This window comes from Lissotriton helveticus, chromosome 5_1, assembly GCF_964261635.1.
Source record: "Lissotriton helveticus chromosome 5_1, aLisHel1.1, whole genome shotgun sequence".
NCBI lineage: Eukaryota > Metazoa > Chordata > Amphibia > Caudata > Salamandridae > Lissotriton > Lissotriton helveticus.
In genome coordinates this window covers 463,748,799-463,764,429 of record NC_136065.1, presented here as the reverse complement: position 1 = coordinate 463,764,429, position 15,631 = coordinate 463,748,799, and the positions used below count along the sequence as shown (strand labels likewise).

At 42.5% G+C, this 15,631-nt stretch overlaps 1 protein-coding gene across 3 annotated transcripts in view; it reads left to right on the top strand.

The window, feature by feature from the left end:
• KAT6B (lysine acetyltransferase 6B) overlaps positions 1-15,631 on the top strand; it is a 491,853-nt gene that overhangs the window by 318,246 nt on the left and 157,976 nt on the right. For all 3 annotated transcript variants that reach the window (XM_078642736.1, XM_078642737.1, XM_078642735.1), the window contains exon 4: positions 11,063-11,178. In XM_078642736.1, coding sequence (XP_078498862.1) covers positions 11,063-11,178 — 116 coding nt within the window. The remainder of the gene's footprint in view (positions 1-11,062; positions 11,179-15,631) is intronic.

Here is a 15,631-nt window from a genome sequence, read left to right as displayed (position 1 = left end):
TTGAGCCACTCCGATTCCCCAGCCTTCTGTCATCCAAAACCCAGACCAGCAATCCACATTCCAGCAGAGGCACATAGGATGACTGAGCAAGCAAATACCCACTTACCAAAAGTGGTATTTTCAAACGCAGAATGTAAAAATTACCTTCACTAAAGATGCATCTTAGATTGAGTTGAGGCATATTAAATGTTATTTTCTTACCGAATTCCCTGGGTCAGTTATGTTTATAAGATGTTATAAACAAAACTCCCATTCTGTCCTATGGGGGAACTGGTAGCCTTGCAATAGTGAAAAACGAAATTGGCTGTAATTCACTAAAAGGACATGCCACACAAACCAAGGCATGTCCTCCTTTCACGTACTTTGCACCCTGCCTACAGGGGTACCTTGGGCCTACCTGAGGGGAGCCTGACATGTAAGAAAAGGGAAGGTTAGGGTCTGGCAAGTGTGTACACTGGCCAAGTCGACATGGCAGTTACAAACTGCGTGCAGACTCTGCAGTGGCAGGTCTGAGTTACCGTTTCTAGGGCTACTCACGGGGGTGGCACAACCAGTGCTGTTGGCCCCCCCGAGTATTATTTGATTCCCTGGCCCTGGCACACACCGTGCACTTTACTAGGGGCTAACCGGTAAATCAAATGTCCAAACGTGGAAACACTAATCAATATCACAATTTACATGGAGAGCACATGCACTTTAGCAGTGGTAAAGTGGCCAGAGTCCTAAAACCAACACAAACATGTCAGGAAAGAATTAGAGGGAAAAGCAAAAGGTTTGGGTATAACCCTGCAAAAAGGGACATTTCCTACAGTAGCACCACTGAAGACTGCACCAACGCCAATGTGGAATCTGAACACGGTGGTCACACAATTGATAACACTGCGTTTCTGAAACCATGTACAAGGTGGATGTGAAGTGTTAAACCCTAAAGATAGCTTTCCTATTAGCGTCCACATCCCTATGCAGTTAGCACGCTGCTAGAATTATCAATACAAGGGCCACACCTGCAAATCCACAAGGACAAGGTTGTCCTATGAGCGAATTAAGAGTTCCTGCCAAAGATGGCTTCTCAATTCCACATCAACCAAAGCATCCAACTACCATTTGTTTTTCAGAAAACAGTCGCAGACCGAGAATGTGCTTCACACACTGTATGTGCAAAGAGAGGAGAATAAGACATTTCGGAAGAGGAACCAACTCTTAGTCTCCTTCGCCCGCCCCCCATTTTGATTTTTACAGTTAATAAATAGGTAAAGTACACCCTCAGAGGCTGCAAATTCTCACAATTTTGTAAAGCTGAATGCATAGAAAAAACTCATCCCATTACTCTAAAATTCACGGACAAACTGGCAAATCATTACACAACCACAGCAGACACATTAGACTCCTATTTAAAACAAAGGAAAACCACCAACCAATTTTCAAAAATACCCTCCAAGAGTAGTCTAACCCAGCCTTTCCATTCTGTCAAACAAATATCACAAAGTGAATTTATTGATCTTGTCTAAGCAAACTGGCCTGACGGCAGCCCTTATAACCATTGTCTTCCACAAATGTTCCATAAGAAGAATCATTTATAATTCCTTAACTACGGGAATCTTTACAAATGACCTAAAAAAGCCGTACATGTGCCCATTAATAAAGATAACTAACCTAGACCCACTTGACCTCAACAACCACAAACCAATTACAAATGGACCTTTCCTGGGCAAACCGATAGAGCAGCATTCGCCCAGGTGTCAAAATTCATTGACAATATCTCCATACTTTCTGAATTCCAAACAGGATTCCATCCAGGAAGAGGTACAGAATCTGCCCTCCTCACCATCTGGTATGACCTTAAAAATATATAGACCGCAACAGGGTTGTGGAACAACTTCTCTTGACATCTCAGCTGCCTTCGACCCTTGACCATGACACTCTAATACAAAGACTTTAAGAAGCTGGCATAGAGGGAACTGCCCCCAACTGGATCAAATCCTACCCTCAAAACAGAACAAATGTCATCCATTCTCCCTCTTTCTCATCCAATCCTTACTTCACAAAAGCAGGGGTCCCTCAAGGCTCTATCATCGTACCTATACGTTTCAACATCAAAATTAAGTAATTACCGGCAATCAATGAATTTCAGATCGCATGCTAGAACTATGCAGATGACACACACATGCTCCTTAAAGTGGAAAGTCCCAAAGACATTGGAAACTCACAAATCTTCAGTTGTCTCAGAGCTGTTGATCAGTGGCTGTCATGGAGCCATCTCAAACGGAATGCTTCCAAAACTGAAATACTCGCATGTGGTGATTGGAAAAATTATGAGCCACTTTGCTCCTGGCCTTGTGATCTATGACCACCTCCTAAAATTGCTAAGAACCTCCTAAAATTGCTAAGAACGTAAGGACCCTTGGAATTACTGTGGACTCAAAGTTAACATTGAATGCCCAAGCAGACAAACCAGTAAGATTAAGCTTCATTACTGTGAAAACTTGGTGACACATCTTACCCCCACATGGGATTTCCACACAAGGTCCAAGCCATTATCTCTCGTGTACTGTCTAAACTTGTTTTCGCCAATGGCCTCTACCACAGATAATCTTTATCAACTATGATGAGACTACAATGTATTGAGGACTATGCTGCCATACTACTACATGTAAAGCCACAATCCCACAAGTCCCCTGCCTTGAGGGCCTTACAGTGGTTACAGATTGCCTGAAGATCCACATGCAAGCTGCTTTGTATCACTCCCAAAGCAATACATGGTACAGACTACTTTTCATCAGAAATACAAACATCAAATACATTCAACAAAGGAACCTCTGCTCCAGATTTGCACTTTGCCTCAAAATCTCACTACACAAGAAAAAAAACATTGGTGTCACATCTTTCTCTGTTCAAGCAGACAAACTATGGTATTTATTACCCCAAAACATAAGATTTAAAGAGCACTACCATCTTCAGAAGACTACTCAAGGGTTGGCTCTTCTCTACATAACCAGCATGCTCAAACACAAATGTACAGCATATCCCTGTGTATATAAACATTTAATTTAATTTTATGTATCTAGATGTGTATTTGTTGATATAAATATATACTATGTACTTATGTATCTATATATTTATTTCTTTACTCTTACTGTAAAATAAACTTTGAATCTCTCCAATTTGTTACCCTATATTTCCCCCTACACATCTCTAAATATATCCTCTACCTCCACTCTGACTCATACTAAACCACATTTTACTACTGTGATCTCCCAGAAAAACCTTTCTATACTCTTCTCTCCTCTCTCCCTCCTCTCTCCCTCTCTCCTCTCTCCCTCTCTCATCTCTCTCCTCTCTCTCCCTCTCCTCTCTCTCCCTCTCCTCTCTCTCTCTCTCTCTCTCCCTCTCCTCTCTCTCCCTCTCCTCTCTCTCCTCTCCTCTCTCTCTCTCCTCTCTCTCCCTCCTCTCTCTCCCTCCTCTCTCTCCCTCCTCTCTCCCTCCTCTCTCCCTCCTCTCTCCCTCCTCTCTCCCTCCTCTCTCCCTCCTCTCTCCCTCCTCTCTCCCTCCTCTCTCCCTCCTCTCTCCCTCCTCTCTCTCCCTCCTCTCTCTCCCTCCTCTCTCTCCCTCCTCTCTCTCCCTCCTCTCTCTCCCTCCTCTCTCTCCCTCCTCTCTCTCTCCCTCCTCTCTCTCTCCCTCCTCTCTCTCTCCCTCCTCTCTCTCTCCCTCCTCTCTCTCTCCCTCCTCTCTCTCTCCCTCCTCTCTCTCTCCCTCCTCTCTCTCTCCCTCCTCTCTCTCTCCCTCCTCTCTCTCTCCCTCCTCTCTCTCTCCCTCCTCTCTCTCTCCCTCCTCTCTCTCTCCCTCCTCTCTCTCTCCCTCCTCTCTCTCTCCCTCCTCTCTCTCTCCCTCCTCTCTCTCCCTCCTCTCTCTCCCTCCTCTCTCTCCCTCCTCTCTCTCCCTCCTCTCTCTCCCTCCTCTCTCTCCCTCCTCTCTCTCCCTCCTCTCTCTCCCTCCTCTCTCTCCCTCCTCTCTCTCCCTCCTCTCTCTCCCTCCTCTCTCTCCCTCCTCTCTCTCTCTCTCTCCCTCCTCCCTCTCTCCCTCCTCCCTCTCTCCCTCCTTCCTCTCTCCCTCCTTCCTCTCTCCCTCCTTCCTCTCTCTCTCCCTCCTCTCTCTCTCCTCTCTCTCTCCCTCCTCTCTCTCTCCCTCCTCTCTCTCTCCCTCCTCTCTCTCTCCCTCCTCTCTCTCTCCCTCCTCTCTCTCTCTCCCTCCTCTCTCTCTCCCTCCTCTCTCTCTCCCTCCTCTCTCTCTCCCGCTTCTCTCCCCCCCCCCCCGATCACCCCAAACCCCATTTTAATGCTATGATCTCCCAAACAACCCTTCTAAATTCATCTCACCTATCCCTCCTTTGATTCATCCTTAAACTAATTTACTACCATGATCGCCCTAATCCATTTCAAGAGATTCTTCCCTCTTCCATCCTCATTATTATTTTCAATCCAACTAACACTCGGTTGTCCACCGCTCAAACTTTTTCAAATTTCACTATACTAATAATGTTTGGGTTCTGGAGTACTTGCCGAAAAGTGCTTTGATGCCCCGTCAGGGGAAGTAAGCACTTTATAATTACAATTACATCTGTATGCCAACATACCCATATTTCAGCCCAGCCTTTTTCTGGATTCACATGCCACCCACCCGCCTCTCCCCTGAAATGGGGGAAAGAAGCAAATATTGGTTACAGAAAGAAGTAAAGGTAATCAAGATGGCGACTATGCACATGAACTTCTGGGGTGCCGTCTGACATCACACAATGGATAAACTTACCACCACATAGTAGTCAGACTTGCACCAAAAATAAACACCTTTCTGGACCAAGTTCAACAATTTGTATAGCGCACTACTCACCCAGAGGGTCTCAAGGTGCTTGTGGGAGGGAGGTGAATTTACTTATCGAATATCCAGGTTTTTAGTTGCTTTCTGAAAGAGAGGTGGTTCTGAGTGAGGCGGAGGTGGGTGGGGAGAGAATTCCAGGTTTTAGCCGCTAAGTAGGAGAAGGATCTTCCCCCCATGGTGGATCTGTGGATGCACGGGATTGCGGCGAGGGCTTGATTGGACGATCGTAGTTGGCGGGAGGGGGTGTAGAAGGATAGACGCGTGTTGAGGCATTCGGGTCCTAGGTCGTAGAGGGCTTTGTGTGCGTGGGTGAGGAGACGGAACGTTATTCTCTTGTTGACAGGGAGCCAATGGAGGTCTTTCAGGTGGTCGGAAATGTGAGCTTGCCGAGGGATGTCCAAAATGAGCCTGGCTGAGGCGTTTTGGATGCGTTGGAGTTTTTTCTGTAGTTTGGCTGTGGTTCCGGCGTAAAGGGTGTTGCCGTAATCCAATCGGCTTGTGACCAGTGCGTGGGTGACTGTCTTTCTTGTTTCGGTGGGGAACCAACGGAAGATTTTTTTGAGCATTCGTAGGATGTTGAAGCAAGATGATGAGACGGCGTTGACTTGTCTGGTCATCGAGAGGGAGGAGTCTAGGATGAAGCCCAGGTTACGTGCGTGGTCCGTAGGTATGGGTGCGGTTCCGAGGGCCGGTGGCCACCATGAGTCGTCCCAGGCGGAGGGGGATGATCCCAAGATGAGGACCTCCGTTTTGTCCGAGTTCAGTTTTAGACGGCTGTTCTTCATCCACTCTGCTACTTCTTTCATTCCTTCGTGTAGGTTGGTTTTGGCGGTGTTTGGGTCTTTTGTGAGGGAGAGGATCAGCTGCGTGTCGTCTGCGTAGGAGATGATGTTGAGGTTGTGTTGGCGCGCGATGGATGCGAGGGGACTCATGTATACGTTGAAGAGGGTGGGGGCTGAGTGATGATCCTTGTGATACGCCGCAGATGACTTCGGTGGCCTCTGATTTGAAAGGGGGGAGGCGGACTCTCTGGGTTCTTCCGGTGAGGAACGATATGATCCAGTCCAGTGCAGTTCCTTGTACTCCGATGTTGCTGAGGCGTTGAATGAGGGTGCTATGACAGACTGTGTCGAAGGCTGCGGAGAGGTCGAGTAAGATGAGAGCAACTGTTTCTCCGTTGTCCAGTAGGGTTCGAATGTCGTCTGTTGCTGCGATGAGGGCGGTCTCGGTGCTGTGTTTGGCTCGGAAGCCGATCTGTGAGGGGTCGAGGGACCCAAACACTAGATGGCAGAATAGATACATGGCATGTGAATCCAGAAAATTCTTCAGGCTGTAAAACTACTACTATTGGTTAGTAACCATTTAGTTTATTTATGGTGGGTTGCATTAATAATGGTTAATTGCTATCATTATAGGGGTATGTAAGTTCATGCACCTGGTTGGAGGGATTGATAGATTAGTTAGATGAGATTATGTATTGTTAGGTTTCATAGGTATGACTTTCCAGGGAAGGAGGAGACGTGATCTTGTGTACGAGTTGTGGGAATTTTCCAGAAATAGATAATAGGTAAACATGCATGTGTCATAGTAGGTTGTGCTGACAGAGAGGAGGCGCGCATGATGGAATGGAAAGAAAGGGTCATTTTAGAGAGAAGAAAAAAGGAGACGTGACAAACCAGTTTAAAGGCCAGTTTTTAATGCCGGATTTAAGAAATGTAAAGAATATTTTTGAGACAGCATGCAGTTTGAGGGTGCAGGAATGTAGAAAGAAACATTTTCTTGTGAAGATTGTTATATTTTCAATTTCTGATATGTACTAGAATCATATAAAATCAACACTAACAAATTCCCTTTTCGCTTGTAATGTTTTCTAACCCAGAAAGATATTGCTTACAAAACGGTAGTTAAAAACGACCAATCTATTGTCTAGTAAAACACAATTCTGTGAATTTAAAAAAAACACACAATTATGTGCGTTTCAATAAAACAATAAAAACACGTGAACATAAAATTACAAGTCTAAATAATAACCATGAAAAGCCACTTACACATGAAGATTATTTAGATAAATGTATGTGCTTATATTTGATTCTTGAACAATTAAAATTACATTTATATACTGTAGAAATGAATACCTTGTCATACTTGCATTCTATCAATGTGAAATAGATGACAGTGCCTGTATATCAAATCTTGTTCATAGAAAATTATTCAAAAAAACCTTCATATATACAATCTCATGTCATTTATATAGCAATAAAAACCATAGTAATCAATAATATAATATCCAGTCTTCCAGCATTTGGGGAATCGCTGACTAGATATTTACACCACTGTTGAACGTGCAATGTCAACAGTTGTGTGCGCTGGAGTTTCCAAAACAGCTCTTAATTAGAGACTCTGACTCTAGAGAGTGTAGCTCAGGACTCCTACATACCTTATTGTCACTGTCTCCTTTGCCCAAATTTCTGAATCTGATCAGAAATGACTGGGTCCAAGTTATCTGAGTGACTCTGGATTGGGCCAGTAGAGTGTGGCACACTTACTCCTAAGCATGAGACCTATCCTCCGATCAAGCTGCCAGTTCGGAGTTATCTTTCGTCGCAGCAACAGAGCAGTGTTGCACTGGGCCTGAACATTTTGCATCTCCATGCTTCGAGATTGAACAGCGATATTTGACTCCCCTTCGAGCTGCATCATTAGGTTGTTGATGTCATCTTGGTGGCTAAGTGCCCCTATACAAATCGGTGTACTCCAAATGTTGGTAAAAATGTGTGTTGGTGCAGCACCCAACAAACTCTTACTTTACAGGCTAAGTTGTCTGGAGTGTTTGTTTTGTACCTAATGCAGCAAGGACTTTACTTGGGCACTGATGAGGTCTACTTTTTGGCTCTTTTTGCTTTCTTGTGGTTGCTATATTAGTCTTAGTTATTTAAATCTCTCATTGTGATGTGGTTTTTGAAAGGTTTACAACACTTGTTTCCACCAAAAGTCTTTGTGATGCCCCACTGTGTCTTGAATTTAGTCTTCACTTATTTGATCTTCACAGCTTTTGACCCACTACAGTGTCCCCTTGAGACGTCTGATTTTAAAGACCGTCTTCCTCATTGCATAACATTGGCGCGCCTTGTGAGCAAACTTCAGGCTCTGTCAATTCACCTTACACCACCTTTGTTTCTGCCAAGTCGGTTCTAAGGACCCTGGCTTAATTCCTACCCAAAGAAAGCCTTGAAAACTGTTACCAGACCTGCAGGTCGATTGACTTGAATAATCTATTAACCTTAACTGTAATGTTTTTGGGCCATACACTGGTCACAAGTTGTGTAACACCAGGCAAATATTTTATTTCACGGAGTCTCACTTTTCTCCATTGTCCCATATGAGAGCACTTTCAAATGCGAGTTCAGCATATCTGCTGTACGAATAACACTTCTCTTTGATTTAGCAAACTACAATTTTGCTTCATGTATAAGAAGGCTAGGCCATATATAGGGGACATATGACCCCTAACTTGCCTCTTAGTTCACTAACTGCATTGTCTTCAGGGCGGGAGCAGGAATGTTTCTAAGTTTGTGTATTAAAAACTCTCTTTTAATAAAGATATCACTAAAACATTATTTGATAATACACTGTCTTTTACAGACCGCACATTTTCCATTGAAATGGACAACATTTTCCACTGACCTGCAGTTTTACTGTTAAAACTATAGTGTACAAACGATAATGGGTGGAAATCACGTTTCAGCAAAAATTCATCATGTGCACCTCACGAAGTAATGTGTTCTGATTTGCTTTGACTCAAATTAAATCGGTTTCCATCACACTTCAGAATTACTAAAAAAAAAAAATACTTTCCTAAATACTTATTTCTTTTGAAATATTTGTACAGTTCATTTACAAGTTATTTAAATGTGTGTCAGTAAAACAACTGCAATCCTACTGCCTTTTACTTCACACTCCTTGTCCCTCAGGGTTTTCAGACAGTTCACTTTACAGAATCCTTTAACTTTGTATTCGGAAAAAGAAAAGTAAACTTAGGTTTCCAAGATAAAATTAGCAGCCATTTGTAGGAAGACATAAGCTGACGTTTGACCACTGTCTTTAAATGTGACCGGTTAAAAACAAGATTTAAAGTCATCTTTATTTCTCATTCACTTTCTGAATCAACAGAACAAATGTTCTTTGCTAGCTCCTGTTCTCTTCCCAGAGCGGGTAAGTAGGTGCTAAAAATAGCTCACCCTGATAAAATCTGAGTCACCCTAGCGAGTGGTTTTTTCGAGGCCTGTGCAGTATTCACTCCTGCATCCAACATGACTGCCAGCTTTCCGTCATTCTTTGTTACTGCAGCCCTCTGAATGTTGAAGCGAGACTCTATCATTTGGATCCTAAAAGAGAATCTCGTTTCTATGTCTGATGTACCAAGGAACATCGAGTGGAGGATTACCTCTTTGTAGGGTTTTCCGGAGCAAAGAAGAGCAAAGCAGTTTAGAAACAGACCATCTCCTGATGGATTATTCCCTGCCTTATGCACTGGCACAAAAGAGCCTTAATAAGTCTTATTCCACCAGGGCTGAAACTGCTACCACTGCGCTGGCACTGAGTGTTTTGCCAGCTTGTCCTCCAAGACTTTTTGGTATGAGACAGTTCAGACCCACCACCTTAGGAGGTACTGCTATAGTATCTATTCACAATGGGAGGTATCTGCAGTTAGAAGTATCCATCACTTACTTATGTTCTATAACAATCTTTTTGGTGGATTTTCTGTATAACTACAGATTTCTCACTGCCCCCCACCCCCTCCCGATCATCATCTTGTTCTGTGGAATGGAAGCTCTTCCATTCCACAGAATAAGGGCCCTGTCTAGAGATCTGCACACTGGTCATGCTAATTTGCCGATGGGTTCTGATTCAGAGGGAGCACACAGCTTAGGAGGCAGCAGACGTCGGCACACATTGCTCCCGCCTATATTCGGCTTCACTTGTTACTTGTGAGTGGAATGGCATTGGCACAGAGCCACACAATACCACCTAATGGTGTGCAGAAGAACTGCTCTGAAAATGTCCACATGCTGTCTGACGCCTGGGGATTATAGACAGGATAAGTTATCTGTGGTTAGTGTGTCACCAGAAAGATCTTTACTGAAGGTTAGCAACTTGTTCAATATATCACAAGAGCCTTAGAAACATTTGTGTTCTGATATGTTCTAGACTTTTTTTCCACATGAATCGCAAATACTGCTAGTCAAGTCAACATGGTCCGTTTCTTCTGTATTTTTTGTGAGCCTCCCACATGCACACAGGTTGCATGCACATCCTAGAAGATTTTTACACTACAAAAACAACTTTTATAAGCACATTTTAGATGCAGCATATAAGCTTCTCAGATTTTCAAGTCCTGTAGGGGTGAACAGACTAATTGCAACATTTATCTGTAATGCTGTAGTTCGTCAGATTTGATCCATTGCATTGTATGATCATGAAATGTGAAAAGTGGATGTCTTTGCTTTTTGAAATATTCTAGCAGAAGGGTCCATTATCTCATGAGGTCTGCTGCCTTTTTGAGGCAGCAGATCATGTATTTCATTTGTTGTGGTCAAAGTATCGGACTACCTAATGCTCTACAAGATGTATATTTTGGTTTATGAATGGGGAACAAATACCAGTTTTTCATATTGTGGTATTGTCGTTTGTGAATGCACTAGCCCGAGCATAAGGACTAAAATGCCATATATCCAACTATTGAAATGTTGTTGCAGTCCTGCTGTCATATTTTTTCTTACAGTATGTTTGCAATATCACCCGTTCACTCCCAAGCCTGCCTACTACCTGGGCCTATAGTAGTGTAGCTAAACTTTTAAAAATTTCGAGAATAATAAAATGTATATTTTTTTGCTTTTTAGAGTGTTCCAAAAAAGAATGGCATTTGGTTTCACGTCAGTATTTTTTGTAGTTATCCATATTATATAAGTTCAACACTTAATTAAAAGTGACTCTTTAAGTGTCTGCTGTGGGTGAAATCTTAGAGTGTAACACGTGTGGTTTTAAAAAAAAATCTTTTCTTTAGTTTTTCTTCTGTTCCAGATGCACAGGCAGCAGTTACATAACTGCCTTTGTCTGACTTTCCACAATGAAACAAATTTGTACCGATGTTTGAGTAGTCGTTTGAGATTGCCTATTTTTTTCCCCCTAGGGCATCCATCATGTTTAAAATTCTGTCCAGAGTTAACTTCCAATGTGAAAGCATTACGATGGCAGTGCATAGAATGCAAGACGTGCAGTGCTTGCAGGATCCAGGGTAAAAATGCAGTAAGTACCATGTGATCTTCAACTTCTTTTTATAGCAACATAGTTTGCATTGGGGGACAGGTCTGTAAAACACCTCTACAATTTGCTTGTGGTTAACATACCTGGGAATAGGCCTGCTGTGGACTCTTATGCCAATTATATAGATGGTCTAATGTAAAAGGTGAGGCTGTAAATGTGTCTAATCGCAATTGGAAGAAACAGTTGTATGTTGGGTTGATGCTTCTTGGCCACTTGGTAGCCCATTCACCATTTTGCAGTCACCTCAGTCTGTCCTTGAGCTTAAGGCCTGCTAGTACTAGAAAAAATGTTTTTACTTTCAGTTGCTTTACTGAACTGTTGATCACACTTTGCCTTCAACCCATAAGAGGATTTGCTTGAGGCAGAAGAGACAGTTACTGAGCTATTGATGCCCCATGGGGCCAAGCGGATCCAGTTCCCTATAACTTGTGGAATGGCTGCATATTGCCCTGCCTCAGTCTGTTGGTTTCATGTGAAAAGGATACCCTGGTACTGCATCAAGAATTATTGTTCCATTCTCTTGCACAAATGATCTGGAGTGAGTGAACAATCTCTTTGAGCCACATAGCAAGCAAAGGCAAAACTCATGTTGGAGAACATTTACCAGCAACTCGGGAAGGGCGAGTACTAAAATACAGGTTACTTATGTAAAATGTTTGCTGTGCATTCTTCAGTGTCCAATTTAAAGGCTTCCTTTTAAGTGTTGAGGTAGACATCTACATATTACCGTGGGCTTATACGTAATTAATGCATATGTGAAATTAAACATTGTGTAAATAGCATTTATATTGGGGGTAAATGAGAAAATGTAGGGTTTAGAGTATTATGGGCATTGATCCACTTAAAGAAATATTTTGGAATGACAAGAATAAAACGACATTTGTTTTTTCCTGGTGAATTTGTTAATTTTCAGATAATGGGTACTAATGGTTCCAGGAGTATGCCCTGAATTGATCACCTTAATGCGTACCTACTAATCAAAACTTGAACCGTCCTCCTGATCAGCCTTAATGTTGATTCCTTTAAAGTACAGTCTAAATTCCAGCCATAACCGCTTCTATTCCACCAAATGTTTTCTCTCATTCAATACTAGCCGGTGTCAGTCACAGCTGGCTTAGGTGTCCTAAGATCTCTTCATCCAAAACCAGACTACCCTCAATCAGATGAGAGTAGCATGCTCCTTGATAAGCTTTGTGGTTCCTTCAAATTTCCAGTAGACCAAACAGTTTGTTCAGTGATACCTCAGCCAATTATTACAGCTGAAAGTAGGGCTGTTAATAATCCTGTAACTTTTCCTCTCAGCACTCTAACTTGGCACCACAACATTCTGCATCCAGGATATACACACGTATTTGAACAGAGGTTTGCATTTATTGCACTCACATGATCCTAGGGACATCCAGGAAGCCCGTTAGTCTGGTATGTTTCACCCAATAGCTCACTCCATTCTAATCAGAACACCCTTTTATTCTGAAGTACCAGCTATAACGTGGACTTCAGTCTCTTACCATTGCCCTGCTGCATCACAAGTTATATACTGAATCAATATGGTGGAATTAACGGTGATTACTTATGTTCTTTTCTAGCGGTGCCCTACGCCTATATGTGGGCAAATCACTAGGATTCCCTGGGTCACCTTGGGTCACTGCTTGAGGAAAGATGAGTTACCCATTTACCCAAAGCTCTAAACAATGTAATATTATTAATTCTGCCGAATCTTCTAAGGATCTTCTGTAGGTAAAGGCAACCTCAGGACACGCTTCGGTTTTAGGGGAAGAATATTTTGAGGGATCTACATTCATGCATGTATTCTCTTGGCATTTTCGGTGCAGTAGACCTTATTAAAGGAACCTTTAAGTACATTAAATTACCTTGCTTTAAGAAAATCATTGATTTCCTCAAGGCTGCATGCAACCCATTGGTTATGCTGGGGGATAGGCCACATCATTTAGTCAAGTGCTGGGACACAGAGAAGAGCTTCAGCCATTATCCTGCTACTTTCCACGTTTCTTAGCAGTGATTAATATCAATTTGACCTAGTAGACTTTTTGTGTTGGTCATTTCAGCTTCAGTCCTCTCTACTGATTTAAAAATATGTTGGAACCAATCAGAGATCCCATTAATTACATTTGGGTGCCTGTCCTTTGAGATGCACAGAGACCCAAGTCCCCATTCATTCACTCTGCAGCATATTGTGCTACCCCTATATTTCCCACACTGCACACTGACACCATCTTATTAAACATGTGAAGTTTGCTCTGAGAACTGAATGCAATATCCAGAGGTATGGGTGTACAAGGTAAGTAAAACTGGTACTGATATGAATGCATTGCTCTGTTATAAAGTTATGGAGGAAGAAATTATTTGGTCAGCAGAGTCCAAGTCGGACCACTTGTCATAAGATTCTCTGTGAGGTCCATAAATAGTAGACTATATCGGTATGTGTTAACCGGGTATACTACTTGCACTATATTTTAGTTAAGGAACAGTCTCTTTGTCAGACCTATATTACCAACTTCATGTATTCTTAAACATAATAAAAATACATGTATACATTGACACATACAGGGACATTGGCCAGCCCTCTTCATCCATTGGTTTGTTCAAGTGTTCCTCATTTTGCTTTCACCCACTACAGCTTAATGTGCGGGGCAGAAGGTGAGACCACTTCAGCCATGGGCTTCCTTTCACTACGATGATTGCCCTTTGCGTGTGCACATTAGTCTAAAAAGTATTCCACTTAATTGGTAGAGCTGCTAGGCAAATCTCTTCCTTCATTTCCACTTTATTTTATTTAATGTCTTTTTTAATTGTTTTGTAGACCTATTCACAACCCTTTCAGATAGCATTTCACTCTCTTCTATTCTTGTCCTTAGTACATTTCCCAAAAAATAAACATTGCTTGCCAAGGCCAGGCTAATTGGCTTTGCAAGTGTTTGTTTCCTTTTTAAACAATAAATTGAAAGAGCATCTGCCTCCAGGAGGAAGCATTTTACAACGTTTTCTTTTTTATTTGTACTTCCTATTCAAATCAGCAATAGAAAGTATAGCCACTAGATAGGCTTTAACATGTTCTGAGTGCACAATGCTAGACTGACACTGCAGTTTTTAATACTTCCAAAAACCTCATAGCCCATCAAGCTGTGCTTTTTCAATGAGGTAACTTTTATAAAGTGTCTTTTTGTAGTTGGACACCCTATCTTTACTTTGGGGGGGGGGGCCTTATTGCTCTCACTGAAGTTTTTCAACATTTCCTTTATTTTGGGTACTGTTTGCTTGGAGGAAGGTGCATCTTCTCTGTTTTTCTCTTGAATTGTAAATTCTACACAGCATGCTTTTTGTGTCTCAATGTCTGAAAGGATGAGCATGGAATCTGCATCATCTGCCTCATTAAATTGCCAGTGAGTCTTGTGATGCTATAGAGGACGCTGAAGGATGAGGTGTGGGAGGTAGGGAAGGGGCGTCTTAGGACCAAACTAGGGCAAGTATGCAGAGTTACATTCCTGCCCCGCCAACTCTAGGATGGTGAGGGAGTCTTCAATTGAGGATGCAGTGAATGCGACTAGGCCTGTAACCCCATTTATACTCAAACATTACAATTATTCATTTGCACTCTGGTTGATGTCAAGGTTTTCAACGACTAGGCATCACTCATCTAGACAGTAGAAGTGGAGCCATTCAGCATTGAGATTTTCAAGGATATCAAACTCCACTGTTAGTTGTTTTCCATTGAGAACCATCGTTATCCCAAGAGCCTTTGAACTTCAGTGGAAGTATCATCGATGGGTTGTACCCTGACATCTAGTGAAAGTTGAGATCTTGGAGGTGCATCCTTGAGGATCCTCCTTCTCTCGGGCCTCAGACCTCCACGGAAGGTTCCACTCCTACCTGTGACAGAACATGACTCGCCTGCCAGAAAAAGCTTTATACAACTGCATTGCAACCTCCTACAATGCAGAGTGTTCCAGTGGCTTTCTCAGCTCAGCATAATTTCTTGCCTTTGGCTGTTGACTCCTTCTATGCTCCCCTTCAATGGATCGATCCAGGAAGCAGAATCAACATGCTTATAAGTAGGGTGATGAGCCTCTCAGAAATAGGAAACGGGGCATTAATTCATGCCATTTTAAGGCAAGCAGGCTGCAAAGATGACATAAGTCCATGACACTCAAGACTTCTGTTCTTATGCAAGATTTTCTTCCTGGTAAAGTTACTTTTCTTAGAACATGGGTTCGATTACCTATTAACTTGACCCCCTATTCCCTTCCTCACAGTATCTTAAATAAATGACATGGTAGCTTTTCTTTGAAGTCACGGTTTCAGTAGCCAAAATAGCTTAACAAAGAAGCCATCATAAATATCTAGACTTCTCCTGAAGCCTCAAGCCAGGGCACTAATTTAATCACCAGATGGAAAAGTGATATAGACCTTCAGACAA